Genomic DNA, 17,736 nt, shown 5'->3' on the forward strand with positions numbered 1-17,736 from the left:
TATTTATATATATGCACTTTTAACTGTGACTATGATACGAGAAAGCAAATGTGTTCTCTTAACTCTTTCAAAGGTTTAAAGAACAAAGAAATGTTTGGGGTGAAGGTGTGTGTCCATGTGTTAACAGAATCCTTACCACAAAAGAATTGAGCCCATGCGGCTTGCAGTGAGCTACTGTTGCACCACTGCAATCCAGACTGGGTTACAGAGCAAGACCCTGACAAAAAAGAAAGAAGAAAAGAAAGAAAGAAAGAAAGAAAGAAAGAAAGAAAGAAAGAAAGAAAGAAAGAAAGAAAGAAAGAAAGAAAGAAAGAAAGAAAGAAAGAAAGAAAGTCAGGAAGGAAGGAAGGAAGGAAGCCAAGAAAGGAAGGAAGGAAGGAAGGAAAGAAGGAAGGAGGGAAGGAAAAGAAAGAAAGAAAGCAAAAGAAGAAAGAAAGAAAGAGAGAGAGAGAAAGAAAGAAAGAAAAAGAAAGAAAGAAAGATGTGCAATGTCTGCTAAATTACTCTATTAATTATATTTAATTCTAAGCTGGGTTTAGTGGCTCATGCCTGTAATCCCAGTACTTTGAAAGGCCAAGGTGGGCAGATCACTTGAAGCCAGGAGTTTGAGACGGTGAAATCCCGGCCCTACTAAAAATACAAAAATTAGCCGGGTGTGGTCCCCACTACTCGGGAAGATGAGGCGGGAGAATCGCTTGAGCCCGGGAGGCGGAGGTGGCAGTGAGCTGAGATCACGCAACTGCACTCCAGCCTGGAGTGCGGCAGTTACACATTATTTCTTTAAGCCCTCCAAAAGTAAAAATAATAATAATAATAATTCTAAAGTATAGGGAAATATACCAACAGGCATATATTTTAAAATAGCGAAGTTAAGTAGTAGATTGATTCAGAGTACATTTCATTTCAACATGCCTTGGCGGCAGTAGATGGGAAATATCCTTAGGGAATGGAGAATCAAACTTTAAAATGTAATCAAAATCTTAAATCCGGCAAAGCTTTAAATTGTCTCATTTATTTCCCAGAGCAAAGTTTTTCTTGGGAAATACATTCCTCAGGGCTGTTTTTACATCCTTATTCCTAAGGCTATAGATTAGTGGATTCAACATTGGGGTTACCAGATTATTCAATATCTGAATGATGGCACCAAGCAAGGCACTGGGATTGGGTTGTAGATAGTTAATGATGACTGGCCCATAAGCACAAAGGATTGCAGTGAGGTGGGCGCTGAAGGTGGAGAAGGCTCGTTGCCTGCCCCCTGCTGAGCGGATTTTTGATATGCAAGTATAGGAAACAAGGATGAGAAAAAGCAAATGAGAGCCAAAAGACCAACATTTGTAAAACCTACCCTCTGGGCTAAGGATGTGTCCTTACAGGCTAGCGGTAACACTGCAGGAATATCACAGAAGTAATAGCCCACCTTGTTAGAACCACAGTAAGGTAACTGGAAGGTGAGGGAGGTTTGGATCATGGCATGAACACAGCCACTCATCCAGGTCCCTGTGGCCAACATAAAGCACACCCTGTGGTTCATAATGACCATGTATCTCAAAGGAAAACATAAGGCAACAAAGCGGTCACAGGCCATCACTGTGTAGAGGAAACACTCGGTACAGCCTAGGAAATGGTAGAAGAAAAGCTGGGACACGCAGCCCGCGTATGAGATAGCATGGCTGTCCCCCGAAAGGCAGAGCAGCATCTTGGGAACAGCTGTCGAAGAGAAACCCAGGTCAAAGATGGAGAGGTTTCCCAAGAAAAAATACATAGGAGTGTGAAGCCGAGTGGAGGAGATGATAGCTGTAAGGATAAGCACATTTCCCAAGAGGGTGCATAAATAAAATGAGGAGAACAGGAATAAAAGGGCTGTCTCTAGGCCCTCTGTCTCAGGGATTCCCAGAAGGATGAGTTCAGTCACCATTGTGTGATTTCTCATTCCTAGGGAGGAATCAGCTCTTGGGTGTCTGTGAAAAGAAATAGGTGGTTAAATTTAATATGCATGTAAATTACCTGTGTTTAGATCAATGAAATAGAAAAGAAGCAAGAGATCTAGACAGTTACAGAGGAATGCTTCCTGGTAGAATCATCTTGATCTGCCTGCTTTGCTCTGTACTGGATATCATTCTGCAGTGGTTTCTTTTCTTGTTTGTAACTTTTTATTTTTACAGATTTAAGAGGTACCAGTGCATTTTTGTTACATGGATATATTTTGTTACATGGATATATTGCCAAGTACTGAAGTCTGGGTTTATAGCACATCCATCAGCCAAATGGTGTACATCGCACCCAATAGGTAATTTTTCTTCCCTCACCACCCGCTCCCACCCAAATCAACTTTTAGAGTTATTCCACTCTGTATGTCCACATGTGCCCATTGTTTAGCTCCCACTTACAAGTGACAAGACTGCAGTGCAGTTTCTAATTGCAGATGCCTCTCATTTAATAATTTCACCAAGAAGCCTCGCATGACTAGTCTCATAGCTGCCATTCTTCATATTTACCATTAAATAGCATAAATTATACATGCGCTAAAAGGACAAATGTAAATACTTAATGTCTTTATAACAAACAAAGTCTCATCCAAATTTCTTATATTCATCTAAGACAATTTGGTTACAGTAACTCTCCAAAAGTTATTTATAATTCCGTAAGACGTATACAAAATGTAGAGTATCTTTCCCTCATTGTCTCCCTGGCCATGAGGGTCAACAGTGAGAAATTATTCAAAAGGAGGATCTCAGATAGCTCTTAATGAACAGAAAATTACAATCACAAGTTCCTCATCCTCTGCAGTCACCTGAATTCAGTGCACATGAGTAACTGGTAGACTTCATTTCTGTCTCCAAAGTCTGTAATTGTCTAACCAGACCCAAGTTAAGCCACATCCCAATTTTGTGGCAGCAGAAGGTACAGGGGTAGCAGTAGTAAAGACTCCTTTCCTTTCCCAGTTTCATACTTTAAAAAAATCGAATATGTTTTTCTACTTGTTTTAATTTTTTTCGGCAGTGAGATCTATAGATTATAGATCAACTCATATATTCTACCTGGGATGATTCCCTTTCTCTCTCTCTTTTTTTTTCCTGGAGATTGGGAAGGGAGAAAGAGAGTGAAAACCAAGATAAAAAGTGAAGGACAAAATGTGTGCACTTACGTGGGAAACAGGGAACATAATTGTCTGCTGCTTGTGAGTGTTGTCTTCCTTTCCTTCCCCAGCAGAAGGAAGAAGTTTGTGCCTAAATCCCAATCAGCCTAGAGTCTACAAGTAGGTGATTTGAATTCTTTTTCTTTTCAACCACTTTCAAATAGAATGCCACAAATCTAAATATGCATCAGCTGCCTTACAGTAATTTCCTGTCTAACTCTAGGAACTGCAATCATTCCTCAATACAGGACATTTTAAATAACCTTGGTCTTCCCTGGGGTATTAATCCCTCAACTCAGGGAACTTTTTGAGCAAGGGAGCAATTAACTGCTTGGTATAATTACACCTTAGAAATGAATGAGAGAAGAGAAGAGAGAGAGGGAGAGAGAAAGAGAGAGAGCCTGATTATTAACATTTCCTTTGTAAAATATACTTCTGTGGAAGAATATTTTTAAACATTCCTTTGACACATATATCACACATATTTGTTGTGTGTTTTTATATTTACTGCGTTTCATGTGTGCATACTTTTTTAATAAATAAATTATACCTTATTTTCCTACCTAGTATTGACAGAATTGACTATTGTGAGCAACAGTAACTGGGGTAGCTTAGAGAACTAAAGAAACTAATGGAAAACTAGGCCCAGGAAGGGTGGGAAGTAGGGCAGCTGGAGGGACCTTAGCTGTTAGAATTCATGGAGCAGCCTCAGGGCATCGCCATCAGCTGGTTCTACCTCAGCTACCTTTGCTCCTGTGTGCCTCACCCCAAGATTGGAATCTGACTTCCTTGGCTGAGTCACATGCTGATCTCTGTGAGCAGGGTACAGGCTAAATGGTGGAATGGAGATGGGCAGTTCTCCAGCAGGGAGTGAAAGGGGCTGTTGCCAGAAGAAATGCAGCTGGAAATCACCATTCTCAACAAACTATCGCAAGAACAGAAAACTAAACACCGCATGTTCTCACTTATAGGTGGGAACTGAGCAATGAGATCACTTGGACACAGGAAGGGGAACATCACACACCGGGGCCTATTTTGGGGAGGGGGGAGGGGGGAGGAATAGCCTTAGGAAATATACCTAATGTAAATGACAAGTTAATGGGTACAGCACACCAACATGGCACATGTATACATGTGTAACAAACCTGCACATTGTGCACAGGTACAATAGAACTTAAAGTACAACTAAAAAAAAAAAAGAAAACATCCTAAAAAAAAAGAAAGACAGAAGAAATATGCTGGGAGTTCAAAAATAATGTTAATCTAGCACTTGAAGTATCTGTCCTTATACTTCCTGACATCTATTAAAACTTCTGAGCTAAATACCTTCAATACTCAATACATATTAGGGGTTGAGGTGGAATACAAACTTCCTCATTGAATACATTCTTTCATTTGTTTATTTACATATACATTTACCTTAACAAATGTTGAGTGCCAATCAACTGTCAGCATTGATTATTTGCCAGGAGAAAGGTTGGGGGTAAGTGAGGTGGGTTAGACATTGTCTCTCTGCTCAAAAAACATGTAAGCTATCTGGCAGAAAAATATATTTTACAGTTTTATTGAAACCTCAAAACTCTGGTGAAGTCCTCTACAGATGAGGAAAGTAAGGGTCAAAGAAGTTAAATCACTTTCTTAACCTGGAGGGAGTTTAGATTTGGTGTCTTCTTTAGGACTTTTGGTCACAAAGTTTCAGTGTTTAAGGAATGTTTAGGTAGTTGCACTATTTCAAATACATCTGGAATTTTTATATGAAAAGAAAATGTTCTGCTGCACATCTAGCAAATGATAAGAGTGGAACATTCAGTAATTCTGTCATTCTATTTATCTTTGATTATCTTTAATGTTTTGAAACATGACTAACTTGAAAAAATATTGTGTGCAAAAAAGAAAAAAGAGGAAATAAACTTTTAACTAGCAAGTAATATCTCATGAAATTTACCTGGTCTGGTAAAAAATGTATTCAGGGAAGTGAAATGCCACAGACTGTTTTAGATCTCCAAATAGAATGTTTTAGAATAAAAGTGGCACTTGCTAAATTAATGAGACGGTCATAGTAAAAACACTCGTGTTCTACGTTCCCAAAGGTCAAATGTTCTCAGTGATAATACCTGTTACAGAAGAAATAGTGATCAGATCATGGCAGGAAAGACTTCAATACAGTAACTAAAATGTTTTCTGGTCGGTTGCGGTGGCTCACACCTGTAATCCAAGCACTTTGGGAGGCCAAGGAGGATGGATTACCTGAGGTCAGGAGTCCAAGACCAGCCTGGCCAACATGGTGAAACCCTATCTCTACTAAAAATACAAAAATTAGCTGGGAGTAATGGCGCATGCCTGTAATCCCAGCTACGTGGGAAGCTGGGGCGGGAGAATGGCTTGCACCCAGGAGGTGGAGGTTGCAGTGAGCAAAGATGGCGCCATTGCACTCCAGTCTGGGCAACAAAAAAGAAACTCTGTCTAAAAAAAAAAAAAAAATGTTTTCTTATTACTGCTTGCAGTTCAATTATCATAAGCAACAAAAGTATCATTGCAAGTTGTATTTTGTCTGCATTTTAAATCCAAGTTTCAAGGTTTGATCAATTTTCGTGTTAAACGTAGATTCTATATGTGTCTTGAACATGTTACATATTTATATTTAATAAAATTTAACTTTATTTTAACTGACAAATAAAACTGGTATATACTTAGGTCTACAACATGATGGCTTGAAATATGTATACATTGTGGAATGGCTGAATCAAGCTAATTAACATGCGTTACCTCACATACTTTTTTGGGGGGGTAAGAACACTTAAAATCTATTCTCTTAGCAACTTTTCAGTGTACATTATTAACTATAATCACCATGTTGTACATTAGATATCTTGAACTTATTCCTTTGCTTTAACTGAAATTTTGTATCTTTCACCAACATCCACCCCACCTCACCTGGTAATGGTAACTATTATATAATTCAACTCTTCTGTTTCTGTGAATTTCACTTTTTTAGTCTCCACATAAAAGTGAGATCATGTGGTATTTGTCTTTCTGTACCTGGCTTATTTCACTTCACATAATATCCTTCAGTTTCATCTACACTATCACAAACGAATCGGCCGGGCGGAGTGGCTCACGCCTGTAATCCCAGCTACTCTGGAGGCTAGGGCAGGAGAATCGCTTGAACCCGGGAGGAGGAGGTTGCAGTGAGCCAAGATTGTGCCACTGCACTCCAGCCTGGGTGACAGAGCGAGACTCTGTCTCAAAAAAAAAAAAAAAGGTTGAATCATATTCCATTCATATTCCATTGTGTAGATATACCACAATTTCTGTACTTATTCATCCACTCATGGGCACTTAGAGATTGAAAGGTTGGCTATTGGGAATAGTGCTGCAATGAACACGAGCAAGCAGACATCCCTTCAATATACTGATTGCAAAGAAATGTAAATTTTTAAATTTTTGTTTCATTTAATTTTACACAGCAAAACCATGTACTCAGGATTTCAATTTTCTTCAACAGATGAAGGTTACATTAGGAAAGCTATCATGTAAAAAAAATTATCCAGCAGGAAATTTAATTTATTAAAAACTAATAATCATTCACAAAGCCTTGCAATGCATATAGCACTGTGCTCAACAGTAAAAGTCATATAGAAAACTAAATGATGGCATGGTGTTCTTGACCTAGGCTTTCAATATTGGACAGAGAAAGGGTAAAGAGTACAGAGAACTAGTGGGGGACACCATCATTCTTCCTTTCTCTCCTGGCTTCAGCTTTCTCCCTGTGACAGGTGGAATATATCAGGTAGCTCTTGGGCCGCAGGTCCTGCTGTCTCCAATTCAGCCTAGAAAGAAGAGTCTCCACTTAGGCTTGATTTAAGTCACATTTTCCACTCAATTTCCCAGAGAACTTCGTGATTTGGAATATTGAGATCTTGCTGATCTTTTCATTCTCCATTTGCTGGTGATTTCGATTTTCGTTCTTTGTGAGTGACAGCCTACAAGTTAAGTAGAACTTTCAGACCCCAAACTCATGAAGAGGCATTCTAGTAAGAAATAGGATCAATACTGTAGAAGAAAAGTAATAAAACTACCAGCAAACACTTGGGATAGATAATAATAAATTTGTAGGGTTGCTGACCTGCTTGGTTTGTGATTTTTCTCTAAAACAGCATAGCAGGGTGGGTGCATGAATGGAACAGGCAGGTGAGCTCACTGAAGACTGGGCAGGAACACATGATGGAGGGAAGGATTTTAGTAATTTACAACTAAGTACAATAATGTTTAAGAAATCTGAAGCAGATAAGAAGTTAAGCAAAGGCAAAGGCAAGAAAAGGCTATAAGAGGTGAAAAGTTTATGTGAATAAATTAGAGATTTTATTGAGGTTATTTTGGCCATTATTAGATCAAAAACTTATTAGAGCTATGATGATATGCAAAAACAGCCATGTTCTGGTGAACAGGAACTAGCCGTGGTCTCTGTCCTCAATGAGCTTATAGTCTAGTAGAAGAAGAGAGGCATTAATCAAATAATCCTACATACAGAAATGATAATTACTTAAGGTGGTAAGGGCTAGGAAGAAGTGCTGTGGATTGAAAAGCTATTGTGGCAGAGTATTTGTATCCACTCATGTTCCTCTTCCAGATCAGTAAATTAAATATGTATTCACATCATGATTTATATGGCTAGCTGATGTTCCTTGAAGGCAGAAGAGGACTTCCCCGAGAAAATGTTATCCCTGCTGAGACCTGAAAGCAAAAACCTTTCTAGGCAGGGGTAAGAGCATGTGCAAAGCCTTCACTGGAAGGATGTACAGTATATTTGAAGAACTTGAGGAAAGAGAGCGAAAAAATTGAGATAAAGCTTGAGAGGCAGAAAAGCACATGATGACTAAAGGCTCTGCTCCTTAAAGATTGTAATCTCTACATTAGGAGGCTTAAGAAAATGTAAGACAGTTTTAAGCAGCACTGCGTTTCGGTACATTGTGGAAGAGAGAATGTGAAAGATAATTCTAGCTACAGTCAGGAGAGCAGTTGTGGGGAGCAAGAACACATTCAGGGAGACAAATAAGGAAGATCACTGGGCTCTAGAATTTTGAGTTATTTGGTCAGGAAAAAAAGAGGAAAGATAGTCACTAGGGCAGAGAAATGCTACAGAGAATGTGTGTAGATTAAGGCCCTGCTTTAGCCTCATGTGAAAATGTCAGAACAAAGCTTCATTTTCTGCTTACGTTTCTATACCTGAATGTGCGCTATGAACCATACTTTAACTCTAATTATCAGGTAAGGTCCCACACAGGTATCTTCTGGGAATACCTAGAGGATTAGAACCAACAGAAGATAGTAACAAGATAGGAAGGAGCATAATCGCACCCCACTCTGTGGGATTAGAATATTTTACTACAAATGAGTTTTCTCTCAGATGAGCTTTCACGCATCTGAGAGATTGAATGGCAAAAAAAAAAAAGTTAGGGTAAGTTTTTTTGGGGGGATGTGGAAGGCCAAATGTTTATTCTAAAGTTTCAACAAATTTGCTGTATTGTGCATAGCTGCATGAAGATCTGAGACAGATGCCCATTTACATCCACAAACTAATTGTGTGGCTTGAAAAAAATTACCTAACATCCCTTAATCTCATTTCATCTTCTGTAAAATGATCTCATAGAACTCATATGTAGTTTACATTAGATAATACATAAAAAGCAATTCCCCAGTGCCTGGTAAGGAGTAAGGACTCAATTAATGGTAACTTATGATTATTACTCTAGGCAGATCTTCTGAAAAGCTACCTTTGACTACATTTCTCAAACTCTCTCCCCACACCAGGTGGAGGTATAAAATATAAAGAAACAGTGATTTGGGAGGGTTCAACTAAAGTAGATGTAGTTATAGGAAAAAGGAGATAACTAATAAACCACAGAATGTGTGAAAACTGCATAAGCAACCTTTAAAAAAAAAAATGTAGGCCAGGTGTGGTGGCTCATGCCTGTAAGCCCAGTACTTTGAAAGGCCAATACGGGAGGATCCCTTTAGCCCAGGAGTTTGACACCAGCCTGGGGGCAACATAATGAGATCTCATTTCTAAAAGAAATTTCAAAAATTGGCTGAGTGTTGGGTGCACACCTGTAGTCCTAGCTACTCTGGAGGCTGAGGTGGGAGGATCTCTTGAGCGCGGAAGTCCAGGCTATAGTGAACCATGATTGCACCACTGCACTCCAGCCTGGATAACAGAGCAAGATTCTGTCTCAGAAAAAGAAAATTGTGGTAAAATACACAAGGCATAAAATTTAATGTCTTAACCTTTTTGAAATATAAGGTACAGTAATGTTAAGTATATTTCCATTGTTGCTCAACTGTTTACACTGTTGCCCAACTAATCTCCTGGACTTTTTCATCTTTCAGAACTGAAACTCTACAACCATTAAACAACTTCTCCATTTCCTTCCAACATCAGTGGCTCCTGGGAACCAACATTCTAGTTTCTTTTTCCATGAATGTGACTATTCTGGATACCTCATATTACTGGATTTATACAGTCTTTTTGTGACTGGCTTATTTCACTTAGCATAATGTCATAATGTCAACATTGAGGTTCATCCATGCTGTGGCATGTGTCAGAACTTCCTTTCTTTCTAAGTCTGAATAATGTTTTGTTGTGTGTATATACCACATTTAGTGTATCTATTCATTGAGTGAATACTGGGTTGCTTTCAGCCCTTGTCTATTGTGATTAACGCTGCTAGGAATGTGGGTGTTCAAATGTATCTTCAAGACCCTGCTTTTATTTCGTTTGTGTGTATACCAAGAGCTGGAATTGCTGGATCATATGGTAATTCTATTTTTACTATTTTAAGAAAATACAATACTGTTTTCCATACCAGCTGCACCATTTTACATTCTCATCATTAGTGTACAAGGGTTCCAATTTCTGACATCATAGCCAAAGCTTATTACTATGGTAATTTAAAAAATAGTAGCCATCCTTATTGAAGTGATATGTCATTGTGGTTTTATTTTGTATTTCCTTAGTGCTTAGTGGTATTGAACATCTTTCCATATGCTTATTTGCCATTTTTGTATCTTCTTTGGATAAATGTCTATTTAAGTCTCCTACCCGTTTTTCAATCAGGTGATTTGGTTTTGCTGCTGTTGTTGTTAATGAGGTAAGATTTTAAAAAGTGATTGTGTGTGTCTGTGTGTGTTTATGTGTGTGTGCACTTGTGTTTTAAATAAAATCTCATGTTGTGTGCTTTTAGATCCAGGAAAGATTTAAATGGTTAGTGTTTGTTTTCAGTGCCAGTCATTGCAACACTAATTTAGAAAAAGCCAAAAAGTTGGTCATTCAGATTTTGTTTTTTATATATCATCAATTTTACCTAAACATGAATATATATTTAAATTCAGACATAGTATTATTCCGTATCTTAATTATTTCACACATATTCCTCTGTATCAACAAATATACAATTGCATCATAATTTGAATAGGTAAAGAGGTATCCATTCATTCATTCAACAAACCTACACTGGAAGCTTACTATGTCACTGGGCTATGTCTTATGGATACAGTGATGAGCAAGCACACATAATCCCTACTTTTATGAAACTTTCCATTGTCTAGAAAACAAATCTATTATAGAAGTATCAGTGTGTTGAATATCTGTTCCTAAACACTAGTCAGGCTTTACCAGATATCATGACATGTAGATACTTCTACAAATATCCTGCATTAGTAGAACAGCAAACTAACACTAGGGTTATTTGAATCCAGCATATCGTCTCTGATAGGCATCCGCAAAGTGTGAGAATAAGATGCTGTGGCATCATGGATTTTTGCCAATCAAGTTAGGAGGAGCCCTAGAATCCTCCTAGTGCTCTAAAACCATTTAACTATGCTTGAAGGAGCTTCACTTTATCATTTTATCCTTTTAGCTTCATGCTATTTGTAAGGTAAGCATTTTTATTAGAGATTTTTACTTGTTTTTGTTTACTGGTTTCAAATAGAAAGGGAACTTTTGAGACTACAAATGGAATAGAAGAACTACAAATAACTAAAATGTCATGGAAACTAGGAGCTGACATGTCTGTGGGATCCCCAGTTAATAGTACCTTTTTTTTCACTTTAGATTCTGAGAAAATTGAGAAACAGTTATCAACTCAAGTCTTGTTGGAAGTTAAGTTACAAAATGTAACTTGCTGGGAGAATCAAATAAGCCTGCTAATTAAGCCCCATAATTAGACCATCTTCTCTTCAACAACACTGGATGGAAAGACTTTCCCCTTGCGTTTGCACTAAAGAGTATTTTGATATATTGGCAGTGCGGTGCAGTAGGAAAACGATGACACAGCAGGACTTAAGAGGACTTGGGTCTAGGGCTGGCTTTAGCATAACTAGATGTAGTACACAAGGAAGACACTTATTGCTGTATCTCAGTGCCACCATCTACAGGTGAGAACAATTGGTAATAGAATAGAGTAAGTGGAGATAATAATAAAGTCAAATCAGTCATCCTTCAGTATCCTCAGGAGATTGGTTTTAGGACCCCCATAAATACCGCAATCCAAATATGCTTATGTCACTTATTTAAAATGGTGTAGTATTTGCATATAACCTATGCACATCCTCCTGTATACCTTAAATCATCTCTAGATTACTTGTAATACTTAGTACAATGCCTACTACCATTTCATGCACATGAATTCAATGGAGTACTCACATGAGGCAAATTCAAGTTTTGCTTTTTTGTAAAATTTATTTTCTGAATATTTTTGAACCGCAGTGGTTGAATTCACAAAGGCAGAACACATGAATATTGAGGGCTGACTGTATATAGACGTAACCTCTGTCAGTACTTATTTTACCAGTTATTTATCAAACAACTTATTTGTATCATGAGAGAAGTAATTAGGATGAGTAAATTGCCAAGCAGGTCACTTAGGGCAGCTGTGTGGTACAGGAATCTATAGCAGGGAGGTGATTTGGAGTTAACTGGAGCTGAGTTTGAGGTCTGATTTGATGCTTAATGTGTAACATTGGGTTCATTATTTGAAGACTTTAATCCTCAAAACTCTTTTCTACATTACATAAAATCTACTTTATAGGGGTGAAGATTTAATAAGATGATGTATATGAAATTCTCATCACAATGCCCAGAAGACAGATCATGCTCTATGAATGTTAGCTAACCTTCTTCTTCGCAAGATGGAAGAACTGAAATGCTTATAGGCAGAAAAGAGGAACAATTACATTTTAATTAGGGCAAAAAAATAAGGTAAAATTGAATGTTGATTTATACAGAGAGGAACTACTGAAGGGTACTTCTTGGACTGCTACAGATCCTCTCTGTCCTCAACCAGGAAAAGTTGGCTACCCATTATAGGGACAAGAAATCTGTCTCCAAGTGCTTGCTATGCCCTTTGGATTCCTTATCCAGAATTAAGAGACAAAGAATAATGTTAATTATAACATTTATTCCCAATAATATCTCATAATTTATTCACAGACAGTAAGTAAAACATTTTGGAATACTCTTTTCAGGGAACTTTTCAATTCCTTGTTCCTTAAGGAATAGATTAATGAGTTCAGCATGGGTGAGACAATATTATTTAATATTTGCACCACGGCACAAAGCAAGGGGTTGGGTGTGGACTTCAGATAGATGATGATTACAGGTTCATAGGCACAGAGGATTGCAATGAGGTGAGCACTGCAGGTGGAGAAGGCTTTCTGCCTACCCTCTGCTAATGGATTCTCAAGATGGCAATCCCAATGCGAGCATAGCAGACACAGACACTGATCAAAAGTGTTAAAGCCAGAAAGCCAACATTTATGGAACCCACCCTCTGGGCCAGGGCACTGTCAGTACAAGCCAGGGGTAAAACAGCAGGAATGTCACAGAAGAAGTAGTCTACCTGATTGGGGCCACAGTAGGACAACTGAAAGGTAAAGGAGGTCAGAATGGTGGCGTGAAGACAACCCACCAACCCGGCTACCACGACCAAGCTGACACAGACTCCAGGCTTCATGATGAGCATATACCTCGTGGGTGACATATGGCAACAAAGCGATCATAGGACATTACAGAACAGAGGCAGCCTTTGGCAGAACCCAATAAGTGATAGAAGAAGAGCTGTGAAGCACATCCCTTGTAAGAAATGACTGGGCTCTGGCCAGAGAGATACAATAGCATCTTGGGACATGTTACAGATGGGAACAATATGTCAAAAATAGACAGGAGTCCCAAGAAGAAATACATAGGCGTGTGAAGGGCAGAGGAAGAAACAATTGATATAAGGATGAGTAAGTTTCCAAGTAGGGTGAAGAGGTAGATGAATGAGAAGACAGCACAGAGTACAGCCTCCAGTCCCTCTGTCTGAGGTATTCCCTGTAGAATGAACTCATTCAGCAATGTGTGATTCCTCATGTTCATGGAAGGGTAGTCTGGGTTTTCACAAAATATGTGAAAATATGAATGTGGAGGCAGATTGGGATAAATACAATACCAATACATTCATTAGCACCAATTTTTGTTTAAACATTAAGTTGATGTTGAAATTAAGAATTAGAGATTCTTCCGCAGACATTTAGGGATTAGTAAAGCATGCATATGCCTTCATATCTTGAGATATATTTGTTCATGATTATAGACAGCAAACAAAATGCAACATTAATATGGTGAAATGCTGGATGGGCTAAGATAACATAATTAATGTCCGCAACTAATGATACAATAATGAATGCCCTAAAAAGACCAACTCATAAGTCAGATCCTCCTGATTCCTCTTCAGAATATTTCTACAGTTACTTAAAGATGTGATCAGATGCCCTAATTATTCACCAAAAGTCAATTTTGTCATTGACATATCTAATAAGAATGATGGACTGAGACACAATGCAATGAGCATTAAGATTTGGATTGTGTTAATATCATTCTAATTATAGATAAACTTTTTAGTTTTGGCACGTTCTTATTTGGAAATATTCATTTGTCTGAAAAGACACTAACAGTGACTAATTTTGTTGTTACTCTGGGGTTTTAAATTGCTTAGAGATTAGCAGCTGAGATGTATTATCATATCCTAGTTTTAGGTTTGAGTGAAGTCACATCATATATAAAGATGCAGACATGAAATATTTCATCTTTGCTAACAATTGGAATTTTTGAATCCTTAGAATAATGAAACTAAAATATTTCAATTCTGAAGCTTTTTGTGTGTTTTTGTCTTTTAACATTTTTTTATTATTTTGTTGTGTAAGAGCACTTAACATGAGAAGTACTCTCTTACCAGATTTTCAGTATAGAATACAATACAATATTATTATTAACAATATAGGGACAATATTGTACAACAGATCTCTAGACTCATCTTGCATTACTAAAACTTTAGAGCCATTGATTAGTAACTCTCCATTTCCGTCTCTTTCCTGCACATGACAACCATCATTTTGCTCACTGCTTCTATGAATTTGACTGTTTTATTTTAAGGGAAAGAGGTAACTGTATATGCAAAGAATATGTAACTGCCGCTGGGGTATGACAATGCTTGAATATAAAGGCTCTTGTGAATCATCCAAGAAGGATGTTTTCATTTTCAGTTTTTACTTTTTTGATATATTTACTTTGATATTCCCAAATACGAAAACTAATAATTGCCCTTATGTCTACTTACAATTCCTGGTCAATTTCTCTGATCCTCTTTATAAGTAATAGTTACTGATTGATAATTTTAGCCTCTAAAATATAGAAGTGGTAAGATAGATGAATATAATCCATATGTACACAGGAAATACTGAAGGAATTGAGTTCAGGTTCTGTTAGACTGCCAGATCCCTGAGAGTAGTGGCTATAATTTGTCATTGAATCTGCAGTATGTATAGCAATGCTTCTGAATAGGTGGAATTTAAATATTTGTTAGAGGAATGAATGAATGAAAAGTCGGAAATGAATTTATGGATATTATCTGACTGTGAGTTCTATGAAGAGACCATGTTTATTATTGCTCATCATTGTATCACTAGGATTTAAGAAATAGCAGTACCCAACAAGTGTGTTTATTTCGATCAAATTTTTGAATTCTCTAGAATTATTCCTTTGGTCCTTCGACTATTTCAAGTCTTTTTTCTTAACCCCAGCCAACAATGGTTGTAGTCAGCCTACTTAGGCTTCAGATACCATGCCTAGCAAAAGGAATTTAGATATTCATTGAAATGTAGAGTACCTAATTGCTGAGCTAGGAGAGATAGGATGAGCTTTGAATATCTTCAAAATTGCTGTTAACTCATAATTACCTCTTGCTGGAGGAGAGTTAAGGAAGGCAAATGGACCTTTCTGAAGAGAAGGAAAAGAACAAAATCATGATTAGTGGAAAGTTCTGTCACAGCAACAACTAAAGAATGTGAAAAGGAATTATTGTAAAAAATATCTTAAATAGGACAAAATTATTCACACAATCTTAGGTACCAGATTTAGATCATATGTTTTAGATCATGTGATAATCAAATCTGGAAAAGTGTTATCACAAGATCTTAATGAAATTTATGTACTTTATTATTATCTGAAGGCATCAAGTCTATAGAGATTCTGTTTATTGTATTAAGTTCTTTGGATTTTGGGGTCCTTTGGGGTTTCTTGTTGGGGGAAAGCTACTGTTCTTCATTCTCCCCAGTATCCCAACTCCCCACCCCAGGATCCTTTCATCTGCTTCCTCTGGGGGATCATCTGGACCTGAAATGAGTTTGTATGTTTGCCTTAGTTGTTGAAGAACAAGTGCATGGCCACTGGGTGGCCTCCAAGATCCGGATTAGTCATCTCTTCACATAGGTATCTTGGGAGGTTTCTGAACAATTTCAGTTACGCTCAATGAACAGAGGGCAAATAGAGTTAACTGCTGTGTAGTTATTTTAACATATTCCTAGAAAAAGAGGTTTAATAACTCAGTACAGAAAAGTGGAGTGTACTATGTGACTTTTAAACTAAAAAAATGTAGGGGATAAATGGCAAAAGTAGTTAGATGTTGGAAATCAAGATCAAGTGAATGGGAAAATATTGCCAAAATGTGGGATGTTCTTATATTGTGCTTGGTATATAGTGAGTATCCACTAATGTTTGTTTTTGATGAACTGAGATAATACTTACCTCACACAATTGTGTAAGGATTACATATGATGATATTCCTGACATAACCTTGAAAAAGATAGAGAATTCTATTGTTCTCTGCTTGGATGAGAGGAGCCAATAAGGCAACGTGGATAAGGAAAGACAAGATTTTAAGCCTGGCAGATTTTGTTTAACATCTACGCTCTTACTTACTAATTCTGTGACTCTACCGTGACTTCAATTTGCTTATCTTTAAAATAAGGATAGTATTACATTCTATGACAAATGATGACATGAACTCAGAGTAGTTAAATTGCTTTCTCATGATTATACAACTATTAAGTACTAGAGGTAGGAATTAAGCCCCAGACTGAATCTGAAGCTCACAGATTCAATTCTGTGACAGAGCCAAGTTGATCCTGATAAATTAGAACCTGGTTTCTTGTTTTCTCTACAATTTTCCGAACCTCTGGATGAGCAACATATGTTCTTTACAAGCCCTCACAGATTTTTAGACCCTTGAGCTGCATCCTGCCTATCCCCTTTGGCATTTATCTGTGCTTTGGGTTTGTCAGGAGCATATTTGCTTGTAATCAATGAAAATTGCTCCTCTTAAGCAATGGTCACCATCATCCAAGAAATTTCTGACAAACAACTAAGTGATTTGTGATGACCGGCATTATTCCTGTCTGTAATTAATGTAATTTGACATACTATGTAAATAATTAGCACTGGTTTCAAGTAGGAACTCAATATATAGTACTATAAGTATTTGTAAATCCACCCTACCTATCCATTCATGTATAAGTTTCTGCTGAGCCCAGGTTGTATGTGATATCTTCAAACACGAAATTTCCAAGTTATCAGTGATCTTATGAAAATTATACTTATTATTATAATTGTTATCACCAATATGTAATAAATGCTTATAAGATTTGTGAACATGTCTGAGCATTTGTTATTTGACCTTTTGAAATCTATTCTCCAATATCGATAGTAGATTGCAATTACAAGGCCTAAGCGTATATTCAACCACCGGAATTTATATGTATTTATTAATTAATCAAATAACCTCATGCATTTTAAAAACTTATTTTCTTAAAGGTTTACAATTTTAAGAGCACATAAAGGGCTCAGGTTTGATAAGAACAGTAGGAAGTTTTAGACGAATTGCTATGGAAATATCAGAGGAGAGACAACGAGTAGAACCGTACACTTAAAACTCTCCATGATGATAAAGATAGAGAACATCGAAGAAAGAGAATAACAGAAATGAGACAATGAGCAAAACAGTTTATTGAAAGCCTGTTCTGAACCAGAACAGAGTGTAATAGAATGCTAAGAACTCTATGACAGCCTTTTTATTTCAAGAAGGGAAATGGCTCTCAGAAGAAGTAAAGAAAAGTAAGTAGCAAACTATGATAAACATAATCAACACACACCAGCATAATTCAGGACACATGTGTTACAGTGGTGGGTGCTAAAGTAAATTGGATATTGTTCTCATAATATACAGATT

General features: G+C 37.3%; 1 protein-coding gene across 1 annotated transcript; it reads right to left on the minus strand.

Moving 5' to 3' along the window:
- Positions 1 to 1,007: 1,007 nt before the first annotated feature.
- On the minus strand, positions 1,008 to 2,482 carry LOC111540349 (putative olfactory receptor 10D4). The gene is given in 3 exon segments (XM_023208653.1): positions 1,008 to 1,303; positions 1,306 to 1,958; positions 2,388 to 2,482. Coding segments are annotated over 3 exon segments (1,044 nt in total).
- Positions 2,483 to 17,736: the final 15,254 nt, after the last annotated feature.

The sequence above is a fragment of the Piliocolobus tephrosceles genome, chromosome 13 (genome assembly GCF_002776525.5).
Source record: "Piliocolobus tephrosceles isolate RC106 chromosome 13, ASM277652v3, whole genome shotgun sequence".
Classification (NCBI taxonomy): domain Eukaryota; kingdom Metazoa; phylum Chordata; class Mammalia; order Primates; family Cercopithecidae; genus Piliocolobus; species Piliocolobus tephrosceles.